Here is a 15,297-nt window from a genome sequence, read left to right as displayed (position 1 = left end):
TATCTTATCTTAAAACATACCTATGAGGAATTTGTTTTCCAGAAGAATCAACCCTGTCCATTGAGGAACAGATTTAAATTGCAGTAACTGTCTAACAATTATTTGAACATAGTATTATTTTAGCTAGAGGTTTCTAACATTTTGTTGGGATACATATAAAAACTTGAGAACTTTTCAGTGAGCCAGCAATCACTATTATTTACTAAACATGTAGTACTAGTAGAATTGCTTCATCATACTGAGGCACACTTATCAGCAAGGCTTGTGCACTAACAGCAAGGTATAGGCCAACTTTGAACTATCGGAACCCAATGGCTCTAGTGTACTGCTTTGGAATACAATTAATAATTATAACAACAACAATAATAATAATAATAATAAGTAAATAATTCATAATAAGTAATAATAATAAGCATTTTCTACCATGAAAAACATTTTAGACAAGTTGCCTAAACATCTGTAGTGGGATAGATTGCTACAACCCCACTGCAAAATTCTAAATAGTGCCAAAGTATGGAACTAAAATGAAAAACAACTTAATTAGAAAATTCATTTACAGGTCTTGGGCATTTTGCAAACATAAATAGCTGTGCCTGAAATGTGTTCGGGGGTTAGGAGAAAGATTGGAGGGAAGGGGGGTTCACGAAATGAAGAAACAATAACAAATTGTGCAAAACAAACAAAAAAGGTGAAGTGCTATTGTCTTTTTCTTGATTTGTTTGGGATTTCTTAATGTAATCCTTGAGCCGATCTAATCCACTCTGTTTCAACGGGATTCTGTGGGCTCCTGAGGAGGTGGACTGGTTTCTGGGGGCTCCTGAAGAGATGCTGAGGACTCTGGGGGCTATTTGATCTATTTCTTTGTGAACAAGGCCAGATTTAGTTTGCAATGGTTTTAAGCTGTATATCTTAAAGTGTAGTTACTCAGTTAAACCACAAAAGTGGAGTATCCACCAAAGTGAGCGCTAGTTGCAAATGTCAGTTGAATTGTAAGATGTGTGTGCGTGTGTATATAAAAGTTGAATAAAACTTATAATGTATGAAAGATGTGGAACATTTTAACATGTCTATAAAGTTTTAATAAAGCGTGTTGAATTGAACACATTTTCTCAGAGCTGATGACAGAAGTAGCTAACGAGTGAGCCATCTCACTTCGGAGAGTTGCACATGCACAGTACTGATCGGGTAAGATGTAGCGACAGTGGTATAAGATGCTAAAAACATAGCCTAGCGAGCTGTAGGCTACAAGCTAGATGAAATCGTTTGACGGCTGTGGTGCATACTGTTTCAGAAAGACATTAACACCAAATCTAATCATTTCGAAATGTGAATCCTCACACACTCCAATGGCTATGGTAGCATAATTCTGCTTACCAACTCCATCATCACTGAAGCACACAGAATACTGTCAATAGACTTTGTTGATATGGTCTCTGGTTGCCACTGCAGCAACTTTACAGTATTGGCAATCGCTGTCTAACTCATATATACTGTATACAGCAGTATTGACCTCAAAATAATAGTACAACTTGGTATTATTATTGGTATACTGACATTGTCTTAAAAATATAAAGAATAGCCCAAACACTGTTATATACCAAATGAAATCACGTTGTTTACCTACAGCCATGGCCATCAAGTTCAACTATAAGGCAAAAAAGTAATAATCATTGACATATGACAGGTCTGTTGTATTTGTTTTCATTTTTAACTTTACAAAATAAGACGGTGTAGTCCCTCATTCGTCCAGGAGTGTTCTATCATAGAAAAGGTTTCAGTCGTAGTCATCTCGACACTGTTTTCAGAATCAAGACGTTTCGGCTCCCATCCGGAAGTCATTCTCAATTGTGAAAAAATTGGACGGGAACAGGAAATTTAAGCTACTCTGAGTTACATAAGCCCTGCCTTCAGGAAGGAATCTGCCTGAGTATCTGTTAATAGCTAGTTTCACCTGAAACTGACCTAATTGTTTCAAGATGGCCCAGTAATCAGTAATCGGGCCTATTGTTTTCTGGCTGCATCTACTTCATCACTGTTAAGTGCCTGATTAGCATGTGATAGCTTTGATAACTTTACAAAAGACAGAAAATGGCATGCAGTAATCATTTAGCTTTCTGTTTTTGTTGTCAGACTATACATCTATAAAAAAGAGATTTGCCTTAGTTAGGGACTGTTTCTTATTTATGCAATACAGGAGAAATAATAATTTTTTAAGCACTGAGGAGGGACTTATGTTTTATTTTGGTAATGGGGGAGGGACACACAACTTTAAATTGTTGTATTTTGTATTTATTTTAAATAGGTTTTTTTCTTTTAAAAATACGTGTTTTACCCTGTTTTATACAGTGTTATACACCAAACTTCATTCATAAATCCTACAGTTTTGTTTCATGTTGATGTACAAAGGCACACACTTAGTGAACTTGCTTATTTTAGATGTTTTATTAATCAAGAGGGAGCACAGAAATGTAATCAGATAACATATGTATTGCAAATAAGGGATATTATTTAATTTAAACTCATTATCATCAGCTCAAAAAGGCACTTTTTGACGTGTTTGTTTGCGTGGCATTGTGGGTAGAGTGTGATGTCACTGTAGGTAAAATAATTTTTGTTTCAGAGTTGGAATTGTCATAGGTAACTTTTGAGTAGCTACTATAGGAGAGGACAGGACAAAGTTGGGCCCGATAATTAACGAAATAACAAACAGTCCCTAAGGAGTCATCAGGAGAGACTTGATATGAGTGACAAAAATGTATACATGTATATAGTGCATAGTAAAGATGAGAAATGTGAAGAGTCTTTGGTGTTTAAACTCCATCATGATGTCCTCATATTTTAAGGGGGTAGTGAAGACGTGCGTGGTATAGGATACTCCCGATGGAGTCTAGACACAGGTGGTGGTGGTGAGGGCTGGTTGAGATCTAGTGTGATGAGGAGTGGACTTCTGATGAGCTTGCCCGGACTGAATTGTGATGGACTGGAGGTGGGGGAGGGTCACAATGAATCCGCTCTGAAATGACAGCTGATGGTGTGCAGCGAAGAGACAGATTTAAGTTTGACAGTATGATTGTCTTTGAAGGAGATTGTGGCAAGATTTTGTTGATTACTGAAAGAGTATATGCCCATATCAGCTGATCAGAGAGCATGAAGAGAGAGAGAGGGAGAGAGATGTGAATGAAGAAGCAGAGTAATAGTCTTCCTAATTGTAGGTCAGTTTCTCATACAGACCCTGCATGGGGGTCCTCCCCCAGAAAATATTGAGATTCAGAGACTTTGTTTCCTGCATTCACGCATATCTTCCCGAAGATACGTCTGTCCTTTGATCTTCACCTCGACCACTCTGACCATCCAGGCCTGGACAGGTCTTGACCACCCTGCAGATAGGCCAATGGGCTCAGGGTAGTTGAGAATGAACCACCATCACAACTTGCCCTGTGATTAAGTTGTCAGTGTCCCTCTGCCATTTCTGTCGCTACTGGAGGTCAGGCAGATGAAGACAAACAAAGCTGAACCAAAAGTGGTCTACAAGAATCTGGCTATATTGCCATCGCTGTCTGATTGCTATTTATGGCATTTAATTAACACTGTTTATTTGACCTACTCATTTACTAAGGATGAAATTTTGATATTCATAAAAAGGTTTTGTGTGTTTCAGCAACTGAGCACGTGGTGTGTGAAGATCACCATGCTGCCTGCGGGGAGAGACGGCCGACTCAAGCCAAGTCGCCACATGGGATCTACAATGTCTGAAAATTAGCTCCTGGGAGCTCCACCAGAAGGAGAGCAAATCAGTTGGCCAAGCTGCCATGTGGGACCAAGCGCATCCGAACGGGACCGAGAGGCCCACACCGGAGAATTGACCTGCGTCGCCCTTTTCAAATCAACTTGTCATCCCCTGGCCATCTGAAACACCAGGTTAAACTTTTTTCCTGTGATATTTGGAGTTGATGCTACAAATTACTAAAAGCAAGTTAGCGTTAGGTCAGGAGTAGAATCTTCCTTAATATAGGCCTACTCATGATACAGAATAGTAAAGTATTTCAGTCATGCTTCCCAATAACCTCTCAGCTGCTGAATGGTGCATTATTAAAGTGATTTTACTCGTGAAACCTGAAATAAACACCAAGAAATACCAAAGTGTCTTTCTAGGTATTATTCTTTCCAAAGAATGTCAGACAATCAAAAAAGGAACTAAGTCTAAAGATTCTAGGCAGACAGGAACCCAAAGCGAGTCTCAGTCTGAGTTGTCAAAAGTTCAGCAGGTCAAAGGAAGTGCACAGCTAGACAGAAAGTAACACCTTATATTGAATGCGAGTTATCACATTTGGAAGCCCAGCATAGCAACAGAAAAATCATTTTCCATTGCACTTCTCCCTTTTGATCATTCATTGATCACAAAAAGTATGTACAACAGAACACTAACATCAGACTTAGAAATTAATAGAATGATTCAATCTAAGCTATCATTAACATGAAATGTGAAATGCAAATAGCTGTTTTTGTGGAACAAAGACATTTCCTGATAATTATCACGCTGGGAGGATCATTAAAAACAGTCACTCATATTTTTTCATCTTCATCAGAGTCCTCTTTGGAGTCACCATCCAAGTAGTCAGGTATTGGGAAAAGGTCTGGAATACCCTGACCTTCTTCAGGGTCATTCTAGTGTAACTGAAGATATTGTCCAACTTGCCCTGAAACTGTGTCACCTATCCGTTGTTCCAGAGCCTCGGGGCCCTGATAGCAAAAGCTCTGTCCCCCTTAGTTTTCAACCTGGACTCAGGAGCAGACAGGAGACCCCTGCCCGAAGATCTCAAACTACGTGAAGGTTCATAAGGGATTACAAGGTCTAAAATATAGTCTGGAGCCAGGCCATGAAGAGCCTTAAAAGTAATCAAGATCTTAAAATCAATCCTAAAACAAACAGGGAGCCAATGTAAAGAGGCTAAAACAGGTGTGATGTGGTCGTACCTCTTGGTCCTGGTTAACAGCCTAGCAGCTGAGTTTTGTACAGTCTGTTGTCATGTCAAAGTTTTTTGATTAAGACAAGTGAACAGGCTGTTACAATAATCAAGTCGCGAGGAGATAAAAGCATGTACAACAGTTTCTGCATCACTAAGATTTAAAATAGGTGATAAGAACATGATTGGACAAGCTTAGTGATATGTTACTCAAAACATAAACCGTTATCAAACAGGACACCAAGATTTCTTGCAACAGGCTTGATATGTTGTGACAGGTTACTAGTAGATGGCAGTATTTGTTTAGTGATGTGTTAGGGCCCAATAACAAGGATTTCAGTTTTATTTGAGTTGTGCTGAAGAAAATGTATCGACATCCAATTTTTTATGTCACACAGGCAGTCCTGCAGAGAACTCTGTGTACTAAGGTCAGTGGGCTTGACAGGGAGGTACAACTGTGTGTCATCCGCATAACAATGAAAAGAAAAGAAAAAGAGTCTTAATGATTTGTCTCTATAGTCTACACATTCTCCATATCATAGAACCTTTTCTTAACGTGTGCTATGTTGTAATGTCGGAGTGAATTTCTGCATTCACCTTCTCTTTGTCTGTCTGCAGGAGTCTAAATTTTCTGTGTCCTGTATATATATTATTACAGTATATTGTGCTGTTTACACTTTTACTGCCCCCCCACACATAAGAGAGCAGAAAAGGCTGATTTCTTTTTAGCTTTTTTCTTTTCTTTTTCTCTTTGCTGATCCTGCCCCAGTATCAGCCATAACCATAAAATATAATGTCAAAAATAAAATTCTCTGGGGGAAAATAATCTCCTGCTTCCTTTTAACTGGCTAACGTACTACTTGATGGATAAATAGGAATAGTTTGAACATTTTGAGATTCTTTTTTCAAAGCTATATCCCTGCAATGCATTACAACACAAGAAGTTTATTTTTGTTTTAACTTCACCTCCACTAAGCTTGGTTTTATTTCTGTTTGAATTCTTTTTTTTTCCATCTTCGGTTTTATGTGTAGCTCTTCTGCTGCTCATATTGTGTCTTATTTGGCTTGGAGTTGACTTCGGCGTTATGATTGTATATATGAACTTGAGTGTTCAACAAAGAAAGGAAGAACAAGTTTGTGCAGCATCGAGTTTGCCGTTCACACTCCAGACCAGCAGGTGGCGGTAATGCGCTCCCACATTGTTTACCATCCTCGATAGAAGCGGAAATAAAGCAACATATACAACGCTGGCGGTGATCACACGTGGGTACGCAAATTTGTTAGAGTAATATGGTGAAGTCAGTTTAATTAGAAAACATGTCGAAGAGGCAGACAGCTATGTCAGAAGAAAAGCCCGGTTCTGAAGTGGGGCACGGGGAGAAGGAGGTCCAGGATCCGCCGCCGGAGACTAGACGGACCCGCAGCGGTCGCAAAGTGCGCACTCCTGCCGCACTGCTAGATTCAGAAGCCCCGGTGAGTACTCCCAGCCGGAGGACCAGGAGGTCTGTCCTCCAGGAGCTGCCGGCGGTGGAAGCGAAAAACTCGGAGGAGGCAGCGCGGGGACCCGAGATTCTGCCCGAGGAGAAGCTCAGTGTGTCCGCCGAACCGGAGCCGTGTGCCGTGTCAGAGCCGCCGGAGCCGCACACAGACATAGCCGACGTTAACGGGAGTGGAGACATTCACCTGTCCAGGCCTGCACCAGCAGAAACGGGACCCACGAGTACCGAGACCGTCCCAACAAAGAAGCCTCGTTTGGGTCCAGGTGGTAAACAAAATCCGGTCATTCCGCTGGGAAAACCCAAATCTGGGAGAGTGTGGAAGGACCGCAGCAAGCAGAGGTGAGGATATCACAGTGGCAGTGTGCAGTAACTTAGACTACAAAAAGTACAATTTAGAGGTACTTGTACTATTCTTGAGTATTTTCATCTTCATGCGACTTTATACTTAAATTTCACAACATTTTAGACGGACATAGCCTATTGTACTTTTACTCCCTACATTTTTTAAATCACTTTTAGTTACTAGTTACTTTTCAGATTTAAGATTTTACATGAAAAACATTAATAAGCCTACACCAGAAATAATGGTCCAATATAACAATACAAGACTGAGATGTCACTCTGCATAATGTATACTTTTAATACTTTTTTTGCTAATACTTATATACCTTTACTTTTTTTTAGATTTTGAATCGATGACATTTGCTTGTAATGGAGTAGTTTTTATTCTAATTTAAGCTCATGTGACATTAAACATGGAAAGCTGCAGTGTGATAAGAAAGTCATGAATCTTTAATGTTGCTGTTGAACTATAAATTAGGGTTAAGTATCAAACTTCATTTCTTTGAGTACTGACAGCATGGTGTCCTTAGCAGCAAGTATCAAATCTGTCATGTTTTTAAAGTTGGCTTTTTAAAACGTGTTACTGAATTAGATATTACATAATTTAAATAATTCTGTCAATGTTTTATTTAGGTAAAATTATTGTATGTATTACTGTTATATGCAACATATAACAGACGAATGAGTTTGGCCTATTTCAATGAATGAACATGGATTTTGTTTTATTATCTATTAACTTGCTATATGTGATTTTGTCTTAGGTTCTCTGCACTGGTGAGAGATAAACCGCTGTGCTCTTCTTGGGAAAAGAAGATGAAGGCAAAGCAGGAGAAGGACCTAGTGAAACAGTATTCTTTGCAGCTTAAAGAGGAGAAAGCCAAACAGAAAGAGGTAAACGAAAGCTGTGTGATGATTGAAACCATGTGACGTTAAAGTATTTGCCCCTTTTCATTTATTCTGTATTTCCTGGCTTCATAGGAAAAGAGGAAAAGGAGAGAAGAAAACTTGAAGCGTCGTGCAGAGAACGAACGCAAATCAGAGATTGTGCAAGTGGTACGTCAACTGTTTAACTGACACCCTAACACTACACCGCAGTCTCCAGAAAATACGAGAATCAACTTTATTACAAACAGTTCATATGATACTGTATCTGCAACATAAGAGCCTAAACCATGAATGTGTTAACACAAGCTTGTAAAAGTCCAAATATGGAATGAAACCCACAGAGCTTATTGTCCAAAGGTGAAGGAGTAATGCTTCGCGGTAGCTTTTTGATACACAACAAGCTCAAAACATCAGCAACTGAAAAGCCACACTGCAGAGCTTATAAAATGGGAATATATATATATATATCATATTGTGGCATAGCCTAAAAATATTGAGATTATTTAAAAGCCATATCGCCCAGCCCTACTTTGTGATGGTCACCTATTTCCTGCAGTCATGCACAGATTGATGTTATAATTTCTGGCCTTTTTAGATCAGTGAGACCTGCAGCATAGAGACCTCACCCACACCTCTAATTATTATTGCGTATATTAGAAGTTTGGAAATATGGACTTACTAAGCACATTCTGAAATAAAACATAACAGGAAGCGCCAAAACTTTGTGTTAAAATATTACAAAAAATGTGTGTTGTCCAAATGAATGATTCTAAGCAAATTGTTGTTTAAAAACTAACAAGATTATTATAAATGTTATAATTAACTGTGTTCCATTATTTATATTAAACAATGTGATTTTGCATCCATTTTCTTTTTTTAATAACATCATGATAGTAAATTTAACCATATTGCCTTCTTTACATACACAAGATAATTGTTAGATTAAATATGTTTTCTAACACACAGTAAAGTTGCATTAAAGTTATGGAGAAAGTTCTGCTTCAGAATTTGATTTGTGCAATAAAAACCGACATAATCAAGTGAAAAGAGAGTTGTTAATTAGCAACATAACCACACACTATCTTTCTGTTGGTGATTTGACCTTTGTTTATATTCCCCTGTCTCATTTGTATCACAGATCAGGAACACAGCAAAGATCAAGAGGATGAAGAAGAAACAACTCAGGAAAGTTGAGAAGAGAGACACGCTGGCTCTGCTGCAGAAGTCACAGAAGCAGAATGTAAAAGCCAAAGGGCAAAAAAGTAATAAGGTTGACCAAGATTTGACCTAAAAACTGTAAGATAATAAAAATGCATCTTGTACTTTGCCTACATGTCTTATATTTAGATGTCTAAAATACAACAAACATGTTTGTTTGGGAGGACTTATTCACAGTTTAATCCAATAAAAGCTTTCTAAACAGAAGTATTAAGTTAAAAATAGTAAAAATAAATATAACATGCTGCACAATAGGTGCGATTGCTGCTGGTCAGGTCGGCACTAAGGCGATCATCAACAAACCGTTAAGATTGAATCTTTTCTGTCTCTGTTTTTTCTGAAGTATCCTATAATTAATTTGCTTATTGACCTGAAGAGCCTGAATGCCTGTAAAACATCACATGGAGCAACTTTGTTTCACTTACAGGATTTTATATTGAATAAAATTTCACTTTTTACTGTTCATGAAATTGTCATATTAACTGATGGCTGGGAAAGCAGCACTCAGGTTTAAAAAAAAAAAAAAGAAAAGTAAATTAAAGGTAAGCTGAATTTAAGTATGTAACATTAGCACACCAATAGTACTTAAGTGGAATAAGGATTTTTACAAATACACTTAACACAAATGGGATGTAAGTAAAATGTATAAGTACTTTAGAGTGACATTACCTTAGTCTTCACAGTTTATTCTTAAATCTCGCCTCAGAGTTTGTAAGCTACACAATACACATAATGAAAATTGTAATAATGGCATTTTATTATTTTGTGTTTATAAACACAGTCATGCTGTAGGTTTACCATAAAGCCCAACTGATAGCCAGGGGGATATATATCGGCCAATATTAGCTTATCACAGATCTGTATATTGATATCGATTTATATGTCGGCTGTTAAGAAAGAAATTGCAGTACAGAAAAGCCAAAGATATGTGTAATTTAGAAACTGTGCGTCCATTACATAATTCGTCCAAAAGAGAACTGACGAGTTCAGCATTCCCTACAAATCTTGATCACAATTATTTAATAACAAACTTTATTAAACCTTATTAACCTTATTAAATGTTTGTTATGTATTTGTTAAAAATATTAGCCGATATATTTTTATATTTTTCAAAGCAATGGTGGGAGAGGTGTAATAGTTTGGGGGGCATTTCATTTGAGTAAACTCCATTAAAACCTTAAGATCAAAGCCTTTATGCCCGAACAGATTTAACGGTTGTAGTAGATCAGGTCTATACATTTATAGTCATCTCACCCAACCCCAGGTTATGCTTCCTGCCACACCACATCCGTTGTCCATGTATGGATTGACAAATAAGTAAATGAAACAGCTGCTGTAAGTCCATGACGTCATAGCAACTGTATTTATACAAAGCTCTAATGCCTGGAATTGTCAGCTTCACCCACAGTCGATATTACCCATTCGTCAATTAGCTCTACATATCCCTTAAGTATTCATGTAAAAAGATGACTACATATTTCCTTCCATGCTGAAGCAATTCAAAATATATGCACAAAACAGACTATAATGTGTTTGAGTGTGTTAATGATATGGGTGCTGAGAAATGTGAACTTTTAGTGGAGCTGAAACAATTGATTATCTGATTAGTCGATTGAAAGAAAATTAATCAACAAATTTTTAGCAAATTGACTAATTTATTTTTCATCCCAATATGACAATAGTCACTAATAATAGCTTCTCAAATGTGAGGCCTTTAATGCTTTTCTTTCTCTTGTATGATAGTAATCTTAATATCTTTGAGTTTTGGACTGTTGGTCGGACAAAACAAGCAATTTGAAGGTGTCAGCTTGGGTTTTGGGGAATTATAATAGGCATTTTTCACAACTTTTCAGCAAAAAGACGAAACAATTTAGCGATCAATCGAGAGAATAACCAATCGAGAGAATAACCAGTTTTGTCTCATTATTATGGTTTAACATGAGATGTACAATGTGTGAGAGTTTTGGACAGGACACTGTGTCTAACGTCAGACACATTGTTTATTTTTCGACATGTTAAGCAAGAGGCTGTTGTCATGGGACCAGGTGACTTCCTGGGCTACCGGCTCAGAGTATTTACAGTGCAGACACATTCTTGTTGTTTAGGCTCTGTACTCCACAACATTTACAGTGACAATACAGTGACAATGGGATTAAAGTGAGACCATGTAACTATTGAAAGAATAAATAACACAATCTTCCTCTTACAAATGAAACATTTAATTTATAAGCAATTAAACACACCCTTCATGACTCCAGTACACTCAGGAGTTTTGCTGCTACACCTTTACTTGGTCTGGTATGACCAGTAGCTTATGATGGTCAATGTTAGCTAAAGTCAGCAAACTTACGATTTACACTCAGTTGTTCTGACCTCCAACAACATACTGCATTGACTGTGACATATAACTTAATGCAGCACAAATGAATCACGAGACACGGTTTCAGTGAAACACATTGTATTGTAATGTTCACTCAAAAAAGCTGAGTACATTTGGAGAGCAGGTTGCGCACAAAGACACCCTGCTATTTCCTCATCTTTATTCTCATTCTATGGACTTTATGTGACACATTCCTTGTTAAGGTACTGCCTAAGCAGGCTATGCACAAAAAATTCACAATTGTCATATACACACTGCTGTCTTTGTGTCACACTGCAGGACAACTCCTTCAGTTAGCTGAAGTTTGCTTTGTAAATCCTTTCAGTTGCAGTAGAATAAACCGACATCCTTTAAAATGCACGGATAAACAAAGCAGTTCATTACACTGAGGTGACCGATGCGGAAGGAATGATCATCCCTCAAACATGTTTAAAGCTGGGTCTCTTTCATGACATTTTTCATGTCTGTCATTCAACATATAAAGGCAGTGACTAACTCAGAGGTTGAGTTAAAGGTGCACATCTGAGGGTGAACTAATTAAAGACTGAGAAAGCACCATTAACATCACAGCACAAGGCAGCTATCTATATCCAGTAAAACCCAGAGAAGTTTTGTAAGTAATACAAGTATTTTTCTGTCTTTTAGTGTGTAGTATTTTCATCATTTATTGTTTAAGTTTTGTTTCTTTGATAGACTTGGTTAATCTTTAACTTGCATGTTAAGTGGAAGGAACTGTTTTGTTTGATCAAGTAAGAAAACATCATTTTAATTTTTTTCTTTTAGATGTAACAGAGATTTAAAATGCTTCTGACAATTCTGATTCAACTCCTGATCGTCGGTGAGTAAAACGTGTTTTTCGTGTTACAGTGCATTGCAATTTTTGGAAAAGGGATACAGTACTCTTATATTGATGCTTTATTTATTGATTAGCATCAGTAAATGGTCAGACAGCTACGACCGCAGCAGACACCACCGCCGCAGCCACGAACGTCACAGCCACGAACGCCACAGCCACGACTGGAGTAGCTACGACCACAGCAGCTACGACTGCTGCGAACACGACGACAGCGGTGATGACGACAAACTCAACAAACGCAAGCACCACTGCCACTAACACTGCTGCTGCACATCCTGGGATCATGTACACGAGCAGTCTGGTTGTGTGTCATTTCAGTGTTGTTCTCTACAAGTTCCTCTTTACAGTATAACTTTGGTTGTGTTGCCTTTATCTATTTTTACAGAATATATTGTCATTGTTACCTACACAGAAACATGGTATGTAATTTATGTTTAAAATATATAACCTAATAATCATGTTAAGAAACACTGATAGGTGTTTGATTGATAGGTTTAGACAATCTAGATGATCCAGTGTGTTAAAATGTTATAATAAACATTTCGTGGAACATTTTTAAAGTTATTGTCATCAAACATTTGACGCCTGTTTTTCAAGGCTTCTCCTGCCCAGTTCACAGCCTTTTTCAAAAACTTTAGTCAAGCTAAACTTGTACCAATGGGATATTTAGGTGAACTTTTGAACTATTTTCTCAAAATCCTGTATAAAGTGAACAGTCTTAAAAGAAAATATATTATAGCCTATGTCTATATAAAGTAAAAAAAATCTACCTTCATGTAAGTTTCATGTTAATAGCGACTCTTGAAACAAACCTCAAAAAAGATCTTTTGGGCTTTTGAATATACAGCCCATCTTGACTGCAAAGTCTCTGCTTTATATATTCATCTGTCTGTAAACAAGTTATCATCTGCATACTTCAGGATATTCCATCCTTGTTCAGTAATTACAAAAATCAAACTTTCCACATTATATTTCCTTCTAATGTCTGTTTTGTTAATCAGGCAGCAAGAAATGGTTCTGATTAATGACCTTAAATGTGTCCTGGGCGAGTCAACATACATCAAAATGACATCTTGAGACAGACTATTTGTCAAAGTGACACCGTTTAAAAAAACAGGCCTCACCCACAGTAAAAGAATGGCTTATGACACAGTAAAAGAATGGCTTATGACAATCCTTTACAGTTGTTTCTTCTAATGTCGTCATTCAAACACATTCTTGGTTTCAGAAAAATAAAATGAAAACATCAGTCAGATATGAATTTGTTCTGTATGTGAAAGTACAAAGGCATCTGTTTCCTCAAACAAACACACACACACACACACACAACAGATGAACCTTGTCTACGATACAAATGGGGAACAGTGTGTAATGATGAAGGACAGGTCCTGGCTAACATTAAACCACTATGGGCCTTGGGTCCCTTTATTAGAGCTAAATTAGATCCTGACTGGAGTCCCAGAAACCAGTCAGTACTCCTGATGTTTGCTATGCATATGAGTTTGTGGTAATTAAACACATTTTTTTTGGAATATGTACTGCTCTAGCACACAATATGTACTACGTTAGCACACTATAACTGGGTGGGGTGAATTATGGGAAGCTAGATTTTCACACAGATCGTCTTTGTACAACAATCACAAGATTAGCTAACAATGCAACACCTGCTTTAAGGTGCTTATCATTTTAGGTGGAGTTGCCCTTTAGAGGTGTGTGTTTTGATGTCACCTTTGTGTGAAGACGGTTAGGATTTCTTAAAGGAAAAATTTGGTGCATTTTATGTGGATGTCCAATCAGTGTTGATGGTAAATGCAGTTGATTGAAGCAATAAATTCCTTAGTGCGTGCTATGTACAATACAACTGACAGAGAAGCCTGAGTTGGCCAAGTAGTTTTTCCTGCATCCAGTGCCGTCATTTGATGTGACAGTGACGTAGTTGGAGGTAGGGAAGAACTACAGGCTACTTCAGCTTGGATTTCTAGCTTCCGCCTCTGGGTAGCGAAGGGGCGTGCTCTAGATGCCACTCAAAAACAAAACTTGTTCTCTTCGGCTGTGTTGCAAATGTTTTTGAACAGCCACCAAAATGGCATCTGGAGAATATTTTGGACGAGGATACATTTTACAATGTTTTGGCTAACTCAGATATTCAGCCGTATTTATTCGAGCTAGAGTATACGCCTAACAAATGCCGCGGAGAGAGGCTGAAGCTGCGGTTGCATTAGCCGTGCTGTAGGATATGGCTGCCAGGGACCATCCAGAACCTGAGTCGCGGAGAGCAAACAGCGTCTGGTGGTGCCTATTCTCAAATTGCCCTCCAATGCCAACAGAAACTGAATCATTCTGCGGCAATTAATCTCAGCGTGGGCAGTTGGATGCTGTCACTGACACCAAACCAGAGAGAGCCCGAGTGTGCGTTACTTTTAAACTTTTACTCCTCACTTGGACAGAGGTGTGCTGGAGACCTTCTTCATGATCCCAAAAATAAACTGGAAAAGACCATCAAGACCAGCAGGGCCGAGAGAGCAGATGACCATTGAGTGAGTATTTCTCTAACATAACGCTATGTTTTGGCCAACAAAGTAATAGCTAATGTTATAGGCTAGGGGGTTAACTTACTCCCACAGGCTGGGGCGGTCAATATAGCACACACTGAGGGATTTGTTGCTTAAATTGACCATTTACCATCAACACTGACTGGACAGCCACATAAAAAGGTGCCGAATTGTTCCTTTAATGAATGTCAGTGGTGATAGTGGTTGTAATCACTGCTGTGTTATCTATTAGAATATGCTTAGACTTGGAAATGGCTTTACAAGTTGACATGTGGATTAAATTAATTGATGCACATTAGACAGCCAGACTTTGATCCCAAACATATCTATTGAACTCTCTAGAACCAACTAATAGCCAATGTGAATGTCAATTAACCCCTCAGAAGATCTGATTGGCTCCTGATACACAATCATTCAATCACTTAATTGGTTGTACAGCAGTGAAAAAAAATGCAGGATAAAAACATGAGGCACAACACAAACATTGACTTCAAAATATGACTTCAGGGTCACTAAGGCCACATGTCAGTCTTGTGAGACTCCTCTGTCACAAGAATCAGGGTGTGAATAGGTGTGAAACTACTTGCACAGGTACAGTATA

The 15,297-nt window shown here is 38.1% G+C and overlaps 1 protein-coding gene and 1 long non-coding RNA gene across 2 annotated transcripts; both read left to right on the top strand.

Moving 5' to 3' along the window:
* Positions 1–6,171: 6,171 nt before the first annotated feature.
* ccdc86 (coiled-coil domain containing 86) lies at positions 6,172–9,371 on the top strand. The gene is made up of 4 exons (XM_044189136.1): positions 6,172–6,802; positions 7,567–7,696; positions 7,784–7,858; positions 8,829–9,371. Exons 1-4 carry the CDS (start codon positions 6,282–6,284, stop codon positions 8,979–8,981), a joined length of 879 nt encoding a protein of 292 aa, XP_044045071.1. The 5' UTR covers positions 6,172–6,281; the 3' UTR covers positions 8,982–9,371.
* Positions 9,372–11,909: 2,538 nt separating this feature from the next.
* LOC122872966 lies at positions 11,910–12,698 on the top strand. The gene is made up of 2 exons (XR_006377342.1): positions 11,910–12,126; positions 12,219–12,698. It is a non-coding gene; the product is annotated as an uncharacterized LOC122872966 (long non-coding RNA).
* The last annotated feature ends 2,599 nt before the right edge of the window (positions 12,699–15,297 follow it).

The sequence above is a fragment of the Siniperca chuatsi genome, linkage group LG3 (genome assembly GCF_020085105.1).
Source record: "Siniperca chuatsi isolate FFG_IHB_CAS linkage group LG3, ASM2008510v1, whole genome shotgun sequence".
Lineage (NCBI taxonomy): Eukaryota > Metazoa > Chordata > Actinopteri > Centrarchiformes > Sinipercidae > Siniperca > Siniperca chuatsi.
This window is presented reverse-complemented; position numbering and strand designations above follow the sequence as displayed.

What these genes read in the sequence shown, in the direction of transcription:
- ccdc86 (XM_044189136.1), top strand. Translation starts at nt 6,282, where the DNA reads ATGTCGAAGAGGCAGACAGCTATGTCAGAAGAAAAGCCCGGTTCTGAA. An exon ending in AAGGACCGCAGCAAGCAGAG is followed by an intron (nt 6,803 to 7,566) that starts GTGAGGATATCA and finishes ATTTTGTCTTAG; the next exon opens with GTTCTCTGCACTGGTGAGAG. An exon ending in AATCAGAGATTGTGCAAGTG is followed by an intron (nt 7,859 to 8,828) that starts GTACGTCAACTG and finishes TTTGTATCACAG; the next exon opens with ATCAGGAACACAGCAAAGAT.